The sequence below is a fragment of the Molothrus aeneus genome, chromosome 1 (genome assembly GCF_037042795.1).
Source record: "Molothrus aeneus isolate 106 chromosome 1, BPBGC_Maene_1.0, whole genome shotgun sequence".
Classification (NCBI taxonomy): Eukaryota; Metazoa; Chordata; class Aves; order Passeriformes; family Icteridae; genus Molothrus; species Molothrus aeneus.
This window is the reverse complement of record NC_089646.1, coordinates 59,596,025-59,610,410: the sequence shown is the minus strand read 5'-3', so window position 1 is coordinate 59,610,410 and position 14,386 is coordinate 59,596,025. Positions and strand designations below refer to the sequence as shown.

Genomic DNA, 14,386 nt, shown 5'->3' with positions numbered 1-14,386 from the left:
CTGCTAGTTTCACATGAACCTGTTTTCCATTGTTCTCCATAGATTTTGGTGTGTTTTTCCATTGTTCACCATAGATTTTGGATATGCAGTCAGTGCATGAAAGTGAGTGTGTATCCTTGCATGATCACGTCTGACCCTTGAATAATGGAATAAATTATTTCCTCTCCTCCTTCCACATTTGATAGACAGACTATCAAAAAACAATAGATGAGCTAAAGTAGTGTTTTGTGGAAATTTATGAGATAGTTTTATTTGTTCTGAGGGCATCATCCATGTCTTTGCTGGGCTTATTTTTAAATAGTGGTGTACAGAACAAGGATGTAAACAGATTTAACTACTAGAGTTTCTCTTCTGTCTGATGCTCCTCTGTAAGCTTGGTAAATGAGGGAGCAATTTTATTAATGCTGAAAAGAGCATTAAAAAGACAATAAAAGGTAACCATACTTCTTAACCAACTTTCACCAGTTAGAGCCTAAAGAGTATTCTAGAGCATCACATCAGTGTGTATTAGCATAGCCAGTATTATTTAACCTTTACTTACTTCTGTATAGGATCATGGAGAGTCTCTCTTGCTTTTAACCTTGGCTATTTCTTGTTTAAATTTGGGGGTTATTTTCACTATTCCCTTGAGAATATTTTCCTTTTATTTCTTCTATATTGCAGCTCTGTTCTGTCCCCAGAGTCTCTTCATTTACTTTAGAAATATATCTTAATTTTTTTAGATTCTAATAGCAATCTTAGAAAACAAATGTCATTGAGTTTGGTTCAACTACTTCAATAATCTTTTTCTTTCATATGGTACAGAACTATATTGTATAATATATATCATTTTTTACAATATTGCATCTTGTTTGATGCTTAAAATAAACCTACCCTGATGTAAAACCTGGTGCATGTAGCTTTATTCATTTATGAGTAGAATCTCTGGCCTGATGCTAATTATACAGATGTTTTCTTGGATATGCCTTGCATTTTAGTAGAGAGAACATAAAGTCACTTTTTTCATTCATGTTTGGTAAAGAATTACCTGTTTTAAAGCAATGGTTGTGTTCACTTCAATCTGGCTTACTTTTATGTTACTACTGAAGAGAATGCCATTATGTTTTGTAATTCCTTTTGACTCCCCTTCCTTTACGCCAGCAGTAACAACTCTACAGACAACTTGACTAGGGAGCTGATCTGTATGGAACCTAATCTGAACCTGAAACCCTGTCCAAAACACATGCCAGTAAAAGGATCATAGCCAGAAAAAATAACTGTGGGATTGGGTTGGAGAAGGAATCTCTTTCAGTGATTCAAGTAAATTAATGTGTATTCCACTTTCCTACAAAAGTTGATGGGGGTTGTTGTACTGCTTCCTGTCATGCAGGAACAGAGATAGAAAAGGTCAAATAGAAGTCGTACACTGGTTCACTCAAGGATTAGGGATTTCATCTCAAAGACCTCTCTTGTTATTTACAAAAATTTCTAAAAAATTATTGCTTTGAAATTTTTTGAATGACTCCTTGAAATTTGTCGTGATCCTTGGTCAGCTGTATTATGAATGCATGAAAGGACTTTATGAAATTAATAATGAAAGGACTGAAAATGGGTTGTATTCAATTTTTATTTCACTGTTCATCTTTCCTTTCTCACTGCACATGCATGAGCTGCAGACTAATTTCTGAAAAGAAACTATAGACAATTTAAACCTCTATGATCAATGCTGCTCACAGATTAAAAAACTGAGCCTGAATATGAAGCTTGAATATAATACTGAACTTCACTATTCTGGTAATGAACTTAATTCAGAACTCAAAGACCAAGAAACATACAGCTGCCAAATGAAATTCAACCCAGCAGACCTTAAGTGGAAACTTTGTCAGCTGGACAAAGAAGCCCTTATATGTCAAATTTCTGCTATGAGAGTGAGTGATGGATTTCATTTAACCCGAAACATACATTGTTCTGTTAGTGTCAGAAGATTTGCAGACATATCTCCTTAACACAGGTCTGATCTCACTCAGGAATTGCAGTTCTTGTCTTTCCCTGCTTCATCTACCCCTACTGTCTCTCTAGAAGTACAAATAAAAATAGTGTGAAACAACTAAACTTATAACCCTTAAGTACACCTTGTATTTTTCATTTGAGTAACTTAGGACAAAAGAAAAATAAGGGTAAGTCATCATCTGATTGGGCATGGAAGGTGTGATATTTTGGAAATGGAATGAACTGTATGTAGAAACCTGAAAATGTTAGGTGAGTTCATAATGTGGGCAAATATGAGGGCAAATACATGAAAGGATCATAATGAAATAAGCAGAAGATAAGGGATTGGCAGACCCTTCTGTGGATGAGCATGAGTGGAAAGAGAGAGAGCTCATTATTTTGAATGACATAAAAGAAGGTATTTCACTAAATCTTGTAGCAGTGTTAGACATTGAACAAGTGATTTTTTTCTTAACCCTGTTGTCAGCTCTCTACAATCATTGCAGGGCTTTTGATTTCTTCTTGTAATATGGAAGAGTTTCATAATTCAGTCTTACAATCTGCTAACTGAAGAATAAGGGAAAACAAAGGATTTACCTGGCTTAGTATCCTGTTCTTGACAATAGCCAGAAGCAGAGTGCTGGGAAGCAGAATACAACTAGAGTAAGGACACAGTAGTTCCTCCTCAAAAGAGCCACCTGTTTCTTAACACAAGATGTGGGAAATTTCCTGAGTTAGAGCTGTTTTCTGTAAGTAACTTGCAATGAATTTTCCTTCTCTAAACTTACCCAGTTCACCCTTGAACGTGTGTAACCTTTTAATATTGAAATTGGAGGAAGTTACACAGGCTAAGTATATATTTAAGTATGACTACCTGTTGTTTCAATTTTGTTGACTTTATTTATGACTTCTTTTTTCTTTGGTAAAAATAAGCAGTATCTATCCTCTCTTTTTATGTGCTTGTTTCATAGATGTCTGTCATATTCCCCATTAGAAGTCAGGTTTATTTAGTCATATCTAGTATGGAAGCTATGTTGACCTCCCTTATTGCTCTGTTTAAACATTTTCCAATTATTTTTACTTTCTATTTGGAATAAACAAAAGAAATAATCACAGAACCCAAATAATTTGGGAACAATTGTAAATCAAACCAGGAATCTAAGCATTAAGATGTAGGAGTATAGCAAATAATTCTTGCAGTACTAATACCTGAGGTAAGAATCAAAAAATAATTCTCCTTTTTCTTAATTTAAGGCTGATCTTATAGAACTTTCTATCTTATAGAAAAATCTTGATGATTTTTCACAGAATATTCTGTGAATTCTGAATTGTAAGGGACCCACAACGATCATCAAGTCCAAATCTTAGTTAGTGACTCATAATGGGGATTGAAGGCATAACCTTGGCATAATTAGCACCATGCCCTAACCAACTGAGCTAATCCCAAGATCATCAGAATATAAGTCTTGATTCAAAATTTGTGGTTTTCTTCTTAGGGCTAATTCCATATCTCCCTCTCTTCCCCTCTGTTTTTGACAGATTGGTTCTCCATACCTTCTAAATTATAATTTTTCCTCACTTAGGGGAGCAAGAACTATAATTCCCTTGCTATATTGGGATCTCTTGATCTACGCACAAAAAGTTATGTGTTAAATTGGAGATTTTTCTTTTTTTAGAAACAGAAATTTCTGTGCAGCTCATCCTGTGCTTGGTGGTTTTTTCAAAATAGAGATGAAAAATGGGAGTAGGTTTTGATTATTGACAGTATGTATATTGTGTACTTTGATAAATAATTCATCTCCCCTTTCTTGCAAAAAGTTTAGCTACAAGCTGTAATTTGATCAAATACACTTGATTATCCTACCTCCTAAAGTTTCCTTTAGTTGTAAACAGCACATTTCACAGCTGCTAATGAGCAACAAATCTGTACACGCTCCAAATTGATTATGAAAGATTGTCTGTTTACGATCTGCAGATCATTATTGCTTGGGAGGAGAGAGGGGAGGAAAAAAAGGGGATGTTTAAAGTAATCATGGAAGCAGTTTTCTATTGGAAGTATTTTCCCAAGGAGTATGTATTTTGTAAGCATGTGCTAAGATAATACAAGCCTATGTTTCATTTTAAAAGTTGCAATATTTTTCCCTGAAGTTTATATGATGTTGATCAGGTGCAAAATGATGATCACCATAGCTTACTGTAAGAATTTTACATGATTTAAATACAGAACAGGGTGTTAATTTTTGGGAGTTAGTCTTCCTAACTCACCTTAAACTGCATGATGTAACATAATGTTCTGCAGTTTGATACATCTGAGGAAAAGAATATGTTACTTTTAAAATACTTTTGACTAGTTCTTTTAGAATGATTGGATAGAAGTAATATGAACTTCAAACATTTTTTCACTTTTTAGTCAATGTTTTCTATCTGTGTATGTGCAATTATACAGTGATTGATACAAGGATGCAAACATCCTGTGTCAGTTATTCAGATGGTATGACATGGTTCTTAATTTCTTGTAATGGTGATTCACTTATTAGCTGTTCTTATTTTTAACAGGAAGACAGTGATCCTGCAGTTCATGAAAGCCTAAGCATAGAAAATACATTATGGGCAAGCACTGTTGTTGCTTCAGGTAAGTGCTGCAATACAAAGCTGCTAATGTATCTAAATACTATTTACAATATTTCACATTGTAAAATAGTTTTATCTTCCAGGCTATTAAACTTTTGCTTTTCCGCCTTCCCATTGGTATTATCATGCTGCTCTAAATATTTTCATACATTTTTAATCCTCCTTAATAGCTTTGGGGGTTTTTTAACTTAAATTTTGATCTTTCAGTATTACAGTCCTTTGTAGCCCACTGACATCACTGACCTTTTTGATTTAATTATAACTTTAAGTTGTAAGGTGCTCTGTTCAATCACAGTGGATGGTTTTCCCTGCTGAAAAGCAAGGGTAGTTTTGCATATTTAGAAGCTTTTCTTCTATGTATACTCTGTGATTAGTATCTTCTAGTAGGCAAAGTCTTAATGAGAAAGAGAGATAAGTTTCGAAGTTAGGTAATTTTAAAATATTGGGATCTAAATATTATTACCATTTCATGTATGTCCCAGATATAATAAATGAGTACACATTAATACCTAGATGCTCTATTCAGACTTAAAACCATTGTAACTTTTTGGTTTTTAGAGCAGAAATTTATTTTCTTTCATTTTCACTCTATGGAAGAGAGGTCAAAAGGGCTGTAGTTATTCTTCTGCATGATGACTGAGAATAAGGAATTGAGAGAGCATGATTTCTGAAGAGAACTAGGATTTAAGATGGCGAATTGGAACAATTGGAAACAGCCAAGAAATGGGAAGGAACTAAAGAATCTCCAGCTAAATTGTAAAGTTAGTCCCTACTGTGAAGACTTCTTATATCAGTGAGGGGCCTGCTGGAAGTATGTGGGGAAGAGATGAATTCTGACGAGGTAGAAAAGAAGTCTTGTGACTGAGCACTCCTTTCCTGAGTGTTGAAAAGATAGTGATTTTTGATTTTTAGTGTTGTTTGGTTTGATTGCACTGGAAAATTTTTCTCTCTAAAACTTTGGTCAAATGGATGATGCCTAAAGTTGTCCTCAGGTTTTTAACTTAGGTAGCCGAGATCTTTAACTTTGTATAAAAAGATGCTTCTCACAAATTATAAATTTCAATACGGTATAAACTTGGTTTGAGTTTCCTTTTCCTCAAATCTATGTGTGGAAGAAAACTACAAACAAAGAGTATGCATTTGCAAACTCTTTAATTCTGAATCAGTATATTTGAATTTTAATTGAAAGCTGTTCATGTTTTCATTTCCATGGTAGATGATTTTGTTTAGAAGTGTAGCTATTGACTGATTGCTCTTGATCTGCTATCTAAATTTGGCACCTATATTAATGGAAACAGTTCTCCATAAAATTTATACCTTAGGATAAGTTTGAGTTTTTTACTTCTGAGGGGTCTTGTGAAAGTTTAATTATATATGAAGGACTTTAGCTCATTATTGATGATGGCAGTGGAAAAACATAGGAAAAGATAATTCTCTTGTTGGGACATAGTTTTTAATAGTGGAATAAGACTTTAAGGCAGACTAAAGGCAAACTCACTGAAAAATACAAGGTAAAAAATATTGAATGGCTCTTCAAGACTGCAACGCCTTCTGAAGGGAAAAATAATGTGATCATGAAATTAAAAATTGTGCCATGGTGTGCATACAGAAGTTACCTTGAATTTAGATACCAGACAAAAATAATTTCCTTCAGTAACTGATTTTGTGACATTAATTATATCTAACCTCTGGCATATCATTCATTTCACTTACCTCATTTCATGTATTAACTGCAATTTAATACCATGGTAATGTGCTTCTCTCATGTAAGTACTCATTGTCCTGTAGGGCAAAAATCCAGTTCTTAAGAATTACTCAGGAACTGTGTGGATGTAATTTTAGCATTTGATAGGATTAGCCCTTCAGCAAAAACTAGGAAATTATTTCCTTCAGTCTGTTGCTTATCTAATAAGACATTTACAAGATCTTAGAGGTACACTGTGCATATAGTCATGAGGAAGACCATAAGATAAAACATCTAGCAATTTGTTAAAATTAAGATGTTCTAGATCTGGTTGATAACTGATGCATTATTCAGTTGTTTCCATCTCACTTCCAAGTTGAATGTACATAACTAAGTTAGAACATGATGCTGAGCTAATTAAATTTGCTTGGGTTTTGTTTTTTGGGGTTTTTTTTAAGTAGATTTAATAATTGAATTTCCAAGATTTGTGACAACTGAAAATCTTAATAAAAATGCTGGTCACTGTCTGACTGCATTATAAACATACATAAGCTGACTTGCTTAAACCTGCCATGGAAGGATATCAAAGGTGGATTCTGCCTAAACAAGTTTGCAGGTGCCTCTGCATTCTCTCCCCCAGTATAATCAGTCACAGCCCTTAATTATATCTGAAAAATCTAGTGGAAGAATATGCTTGTGCACAGCTTCTATACATAAGTGACACTAGGATTCCATGAAAACAGAAGAATATACAGCCTGTATTACGTGAAAATGTGCAGTTTTTCCACTCTGTAGACAGCTACCTCACCCACACTTGTATCTGATTTCAGTGTCTTCACTGTCTAGGTTCACAGTTCTGTTACCCACTGGTATTTTTCACTGAAAAAGTCTATGACCTCTGTGTGCAAACCTAATAATTCTATTACTATTCCACTTTGGTTCAAGAAAGGGGATTTGAGGCCTGAGTCCAGGTAGTGGAGGGTAGAGTTCTGCCCTGCAATGTTTCCTGTACATCTCTTCATTTACCCTAAGACTCTTCAGTATGACAGTCTTTCATACTGTCTAGCTTGAAAGGCTGTTCCCTCCAGTGCTCTCTAAGCAGCCTGGACAGCATCTGTTACTAAGCCAAGCAAATTTGTGACCCACTGGGACCCTGTTAGGCCCTTTCCAACCCTTTGTAGGTTGTTACAAAGTGTTCTGGGTCAACCTAGCACTATTATCTTGACATATTACTGACTGATGGTGTCAGTCTCAGGAGCAGAGAGAGCTACATCACTTACATCCAGGAAAGGAATATGTACCTGAATTGCAGATACCAAGCCTTATTTAATTTTTAAAATGGTTTTTTATAGGACATACAGGACAATTTTTGGGTGAGGGGGCTCCCCTCCCAGTGATTAATAGATGCTGAATTTCCTGATAGAATTCTTTGATACATTACAAAAACCACATTGCATCAGGTAGGATAGCCCACTATCTCCAGAATAGATGCCATTGCTATTTGTCAAGGTGATGCAGAGGGTCAAGGTTAGGCTGGGAAAAGTGTTTGGGAAATTATGTGGGGAATACCTCAGAAAACTTGAGCTCTGGTTGCTGATGCCATGACAATTCTAGAAGAAAGAGACCACAAATCAATTATTTCACAGATCAGTTACAGTAAATTTAAATGTATAACGGTTTCAAGAAATCTTATCAACTGCATCTTTAATGCAGATTACAAAAGCTCATGAGAATATCAGAATACTATAATAATGGATTCTACAGAGAAAAAAAGCACCTATTGCTAGAACAGTAGAAGTGACAAGAAAAGTATTTGCTATAATTTAAGACTTTTTTGTTTTCTTCATGAATTTTGGAAACCAAAAAATTGATTCAACAAAATTGTGTCATTCCAAAAAACTCAAGAATAAACTATTCCATGTCATTTTTTATATCAAAATATAATGTTCAGAAGAGTGAGGTTACTAAAATTTGTGCATTTGGAAGGTGTTTACTTTCCCTGGATTTAGTTTGTCTCTTTACCCCTCAAAAAAACAATAAGCTAAATGGGAGGGGGGAAGGGGAATCCATTTTACTGCACCTAGTATATACCCAGTTTCAAAACGGATAGTTTAGATATCTAAATGGAGATTCCTACTGATATCCAATCTGCAGGTCTTTTTGCCCTTTGCTGTAAAGCTCTGACAGAGATCTGGTGACTGTCTCTATGATGCTTATCCTAACCTAAAAAGGACAAAGATTAATATGCCTGGATCACACAGGAAGCCTCTGGCAGGGATGAAAATCAAAAGCCTTTTTCTCAAGTCCAAAGCATGCAGTCATCCTTTAGTTATTCTTTAATAAGTGAGATAGGAAAAAAATATTCTGAGTTTTCCGCTTACAAGCAGTATTCTAGCAGGTTTTTTAATAGTAACAATAAGGCACAGTCTCTGTCCTTCTTAATATCTGTATTATCACTGTGGAATTAATAACAGTGCCTGAAGGAAAGGAAATTTTGGTTAGTGAAAACTTGCAAAACTACTGTCCCTGGAGAAACACTTCTAAATATAAGCAAGTAACTTAAACCACTGAGTTTTCTGAAAAACTCTTAGTTTATCTTCAATTAAATTAGTTATCTTTCAGATGCTTGTGCTTATGGCATCAATGACTGTGGTGTTTGTGCTTATTGAAAGCTTCGGTAGGTTTCATTTCAGAAAGGCAGAGAGGACACTTAGCAGTTAAATTTTAAAAACCTCAAAAAGTCCACTACAGTATGGACTTTAGCTGATTGTTCTCCACTTGTGGTAATGATCAGTGTGGTTCAAATGCTGAACAAGATAATGCAGCTTTCTGAGAAACCTGCTGAGATACCTATTGAGAGATTTGTATTAATGAAATTGCATCATCATTTTGGCAGATGTCAGTCTTGTGAAGTCACTTTAGATAAAATAAGAACAATTTATATAAATGCACAGCTGTCAAAAGCAGTATTTTCTGCCAACTCCTACCTATGACTTTAATTTGAACACACCCTGGTTTTTCTATGGTTCATAGAGTGAAGATGTATGCTTGAGAGATACCAAAATTGGTATCATCACACCCAGGTTTCAGAGTATGCCTGGCTATCACAAGTCTGCTTTTCTTTTTTTTTCTAGGCCCATATTTGTTCTAGTGGTATGTCCTAACTTCTCTCTCCATCATTAAGCACTCCACCCATACCTATCAGTGATTGCCCAGTGTAGGAGAGCCAGTTTGCAGAGGCCCCATACATAGTCATACAGGAGTTGGTGCTTTTTGTAAGCTGAGGCTTGCAGTACAGCTGTGCTTTCAGAAATCCCAGATTGGATTCAGTTCCTGTTGTTGGACACCAGAACTGTCCTTGCTGCAGCCACTGTGGGACAGCAATAAAACTACAGATAGAGTTCCCTACACCAATGTACTTCAGATTTAAGGGACACTTAGTTATCACTGATACTGTGCTGATGTCAGAAAGTTTAAAATCTAAGATCAATGACTTGTTATAAGCAGCAGCTTAGTCAGATCTAACCAAAATTCTGCTCCAAGTTCCGTCGTCAAAATGGAATTTATCTGACCTTCACCTTTTAAACCAACTTTTCAAGGAACAAAATATGAGATAAGTAGGACAGTTTGTTTTTCTGAGCTGCAGCAGCCAGGTGAAGCTTTTTAGAAATGTGCCATCTGGAATGCAGAGTCCTCCCAACTTCTACTGAACTCAATACCTTTGAAGGCAGAGGTTGCTGGAGTGTGCAGGAAGAGATTCCCTGAAGCATATTGTCCAATACGTTCTGACTATTGGACACAGGTCAGCTCAGGATCACTCCAAAATAAAGTGCCCCAAAGGGATATGTGGACATTGGTTGGAGACAGTAGAAAGGGTTCAGAAATTATGGATTAGTGACTATTGGAGGAACTTTGGGGTGGTCTGGGCATTGATCAGTGGACATGAGCAATGGTACTATGCATCACTTGTTTCACTTGGGTCTTTGTTTTCTTTTGGGGGGAGGTGGGGTTTGGTGTTTGGTTGGTTGGTTTTGTTTTGTTTTTTTTTTTTGCATTTTTTCCTCCTCATTACAATATTTATAATCATTAATATTATCACAAGTATTACTACTATGGCTGTTATGTTTACTTTGTTTCAGTCATTAAACAATTCTTATCTCAATGCATGAGTTGTGATGAGATTTTTTTTGTTTTGTTTTGTTTTGTTTTGTTGGTTTTGTTTTCTTTTTAATTTTTTTTTCCTTATCCTCCTTGCCATCCTGTCATTGGTGGTCTGGGGAGGAAGTGAGTGAACAGCTGCATAAAACTTAGTTGCCTGGGGTTAAACCAGGATACATTCTTATTTTTGAGTAAATGCAGACATCTTTAATGCAAACATCTTTCACTATCGTCATTTTTGTCTTTGGGAGTTTCTTCAATTTTTTACAACCTGTTACACTACAAGAGAAGTGGTAGCAGATCTTATATGAGGTTTTAATTGCCAAAGACAAATTAAGTTAATGTCAGACAAACATGTAATACTTCTCCTTTTTCAAGAAGTTTCCTGAGTAGGCAGTTTTTTAATAGTTATGTTTATTATTTCTTCATATCATAGTGACCCAAAAAAAAATCATGTTATTGGTTGTACTGCCATAAAGCCATTTCAGGTTACCTTATGAAGTAATAGAAATAAGGGGAGTTTTTTATGCTAGAAAGTGTTATGTAACATATTAATAAAAGAATTTTTTTTAATATAAAAATTTATTTAGTGATGCTGAAGCCAGATTTTCCGATACCATGCTGTAAAAATTGGCTAAAAATAATTTAAAAATTAAGATGTTTATAAGCTAATGAAGATAATATTTCTGTATAACACTCTATCAAAGTAATTAATTGGCTGAACCAGATTTTATTTCATTATAGATGGCACAGGTGGCAGGCAGTTGGTGTGTGATGTGTTCAGCCCCACTTTACTAATTTTTTATTCACTCTGCAGTTATTTATGCTGTCCTAACTTCTGAAAACAGCTGGAGGAAATTTTAAGTTCAAATACAAGTTTCTAACGAGCTCCATTGGAAGTATTGTTTCCATAAAAAACAAGGAAAGCATGTTATCATCTTTACGGGTGTTTATTGCAGAAGTTAAAATAATTCTTCATTTTACATTCTGACAATCAGCAGTCACAGTGTTATGCAGAAATATTGGGGTTTTTTTTCATACATTTGATTTATTTAAGGAACTAAATTAGTGCAAGTTGTAATTTGGGAACATCTCTCATTTACCTGACACCTCTGGGATTTTGTTTGTTTTTCAGGAACTGTAATTGGTGTTGTTATTTACACAGGCAAGGAAACACGAAGTGTAATGAACACATCCAATCCAAAAAATAAGGTAAGTTAGTCTTACTCTGGAATTGCCAGATTCTGTTCTCAGAAGAATTAAAAAGAGATGTACCTAAACCCAAAAACCTAAAAGCTTTTGCTGTGGTATGTTCCATGTGTGCGCTGCCTTGAATTTTGGTACAGTCTGCCACAGTCTCCTTTTGAAAGTAAAATTATTCTTCCTTTAGCTAGGAATATTACAGGTGGTAATGTGGGCATTTGCCTTTGAAGTATCAGTGTTCATCTTCAGACCTTTATAATTCTGTCTCACAGCTAAATATTAATTTTCACTTCTCTCAGATTATTTTACTGTTCAGTATTTGGCTAAAGGTAAACTGTAGTTTTAAGGAGTGTTTATAACAGAATACTTAAGTTTATTCAGGCTACCAGTGGTGGTAGAACAAGATAATTGATGTTCCAGTCACTGCCCAGAGCAGTCTTTCAGGGATTTTTGCAAGCAATTAAAACATTTTAAAGAGATTTTTCTGTCAAGAAGATACCAGAGGTTTCAGTACTTCCCTCTGTACAAGATTCTTTCAGGTCTAAACAAAGCAAATAGCTCTTCATTTAATCAGTAATGTTTCTAATGTAAGTTGGGGAGCACTCTCAATTTTAAAGAAATAGAACTTCAGCTGTGGGCTGTACCTTACAACCTAGACCTGTGTTTAGTAAGATAATTATATTAAGAAAGGAAAAAAATATTGCAAGAGGTTTAGAAAAAAAATCATCAGTGACAGGTTGCCATTTTCACGCCATTCATAATAAGTTGCTCTGAGTAGAAACATCAAGAGTGAAATGATAATACAAATTGCTTGAAGCAGTTATTGCAGTCTCCTGAGTGTATTGATTTGTATTTCTAATAAAGAGATGCTTTTAAATGTCTCATTGACAGAGACAGGTGATATGTACCATTATGAGGATTAAGATGGCCTTTTATTATTTTAATCTTTGTAACATGCATTTTAAAATAATAGAGTAAAATGGAAGCAGAATGTTTGTGGTGTATGGTTATTTTCTCTTCTACCTGATACAAAGATGAGCCCTTTAGTAACAGAATCTTTCTCTCAAGAATTCTGAACAACTGCTCCCTAATAAATAATTTGCACAGGTGTTTAAAATGAAATTATTTAATGTAGCAAACTGATAGGGAAGTATGCATCAGTGTAGCATGCATTACCTAAATTCAACACATTCTGGGGATGTATTAGGCTTTTAGTAAATGTTAAATTTTTTGTATGTGACTATTTCAACAATAATATTGGAGTGGAGATTTTGTCTCTGTGAACTGAACAACCATGTTTAAAGACGTAACCAACATGTAACATGGCCAGTTAGGATGAATTTGGGAACTGAAAACAGGAAAACACTTACAGCTCTCACAGCTGAGTAATTAAGTACTGCACTGTAAAAAATAGTTGTCATCATTTTTAAGATGTAATTTTAGCTGTACCTTTATTTGCAGTCTGCATCTTATTTTCTCTCCATCTTCTACCATGGGATGAGATTGGTTTGCATACTTCTGTATGATGAGACACTTGCTATCTGTCGGTGATATTTTGTGCTAGCTAGCCATGTAGAAGGTAGACAAACAGTACTCAGTTCATTCCTCCTCTGTGTATTCAGAGATCCTCCTGTGTTTTCTCAAGCTTGAAAATAATGGTTACATATTAGTTAGGGTATGTAGCATTAGGACCCAAAAGGAGGGCAAAGGGAGTCTAAAATAACCTTTGAGAGTAGAAGATGTATTACATTTGAGAGATTAAAGATTTGAACATTTTAAAAAAGAAATTTGCATACAACTTGCTGAAACAAAATCAAAATTAAATTGATCGGTTTTGCTATTGCTGCAAACTTGAGAGGAAATAAGTCTGCAGCCTGTTCTGCTTTAGTAAAGCATTGCTTGAAATACTGTTTGAAACCAGTTTAAAATGGCACATTGTCTCTCTCTGCTGCTCTTTGAAGAAAATAAAAATAACATTTTAGAGATTTTCCTGTACAATGTGTTGATACACTCTTGTTGGGAACATAGTTCAGTAATGCTGGTGTCTTCTTTCTCTGGGAGAAAGCAAACACTAAGATCTATGATTCCCAAATTACATTGTCAAACTGAAACTCATATGTCCAGAAATAAGCAAGAAATTCATGGGCCTGACTCTTTTATCAGTATTCTCTTCATTGAAATACAGATAGGTGCTACAGTTGTATTTTTTTTCTGGAGAATAATATTACTGCTGTACTTCATATTATAAATTTGTTTTTTCTAATGGTAGATTTTTAATTTGCCTTCTTAACACTAGATGCTTTTTGAATGAACTAATATTAAAATTTAAATATGCAGACCTGCTCTATAAATGCTCAGCAAAAGACTAAAACTGAAATAAGTTTTGGAAAACTTGTACAGGAAAAATTGTGAAATTTATGTACCTGTTCAAGCATGGGATTTATCTGTATGTTAAACCTAGAAGGATTTATTGTGTTTGCTGAAGTGTTTAGTCATTCAAGCAACAATTTTCTTAACTTAAAGTCAACGCTTACTTGTTTTATTACAATTGTAAAAATTGTTTCATTGCCTAAGGATGCAAACACAGTCTGAAAAACACAAAGATAGAGAGTGTAGAATTTTCTTAATGGATCAATTCAATATGTTTTTAATTCCAACAATATAAAGAAAAATTATTTCTGGCAAGGTTTAATTTCAGTCTAAAATGATATATGTTCTGTGCTTCAGATAAATGTGGAAGTA

General features: G+C 34.7%; 1 protein-coding gene across 2 annotated transcripts in view; it reads left to right on the top strand.

Moving 5' to 3' along the window:
* Nucleotides 1-14,386, top strand: part of ATP9B (ATPase phospholipid transporting 9B (putative)) — a 150,430-nt gene that overhangs the window by 72,497 nt on the left and 63,547 nt on the right. For both annotated transcript variants that reach the window (XM_066557873.1, XM_066557863.1), the window contains exons 10-11: nucleotides 4,525-4,600; nucleotides 11,577-11,653. In XM_066557873.1, coding sequence (XP_066413970.1) covers nucleotides 4,525-4,600; nucleotides 11,577-11,653 — 153 coding nt within the window. The remainder of the gene's footprint in view (nucleotides 1-4,524; nucleotides 4,601-11,576; nucleotides 11,654-14,386) is intronic.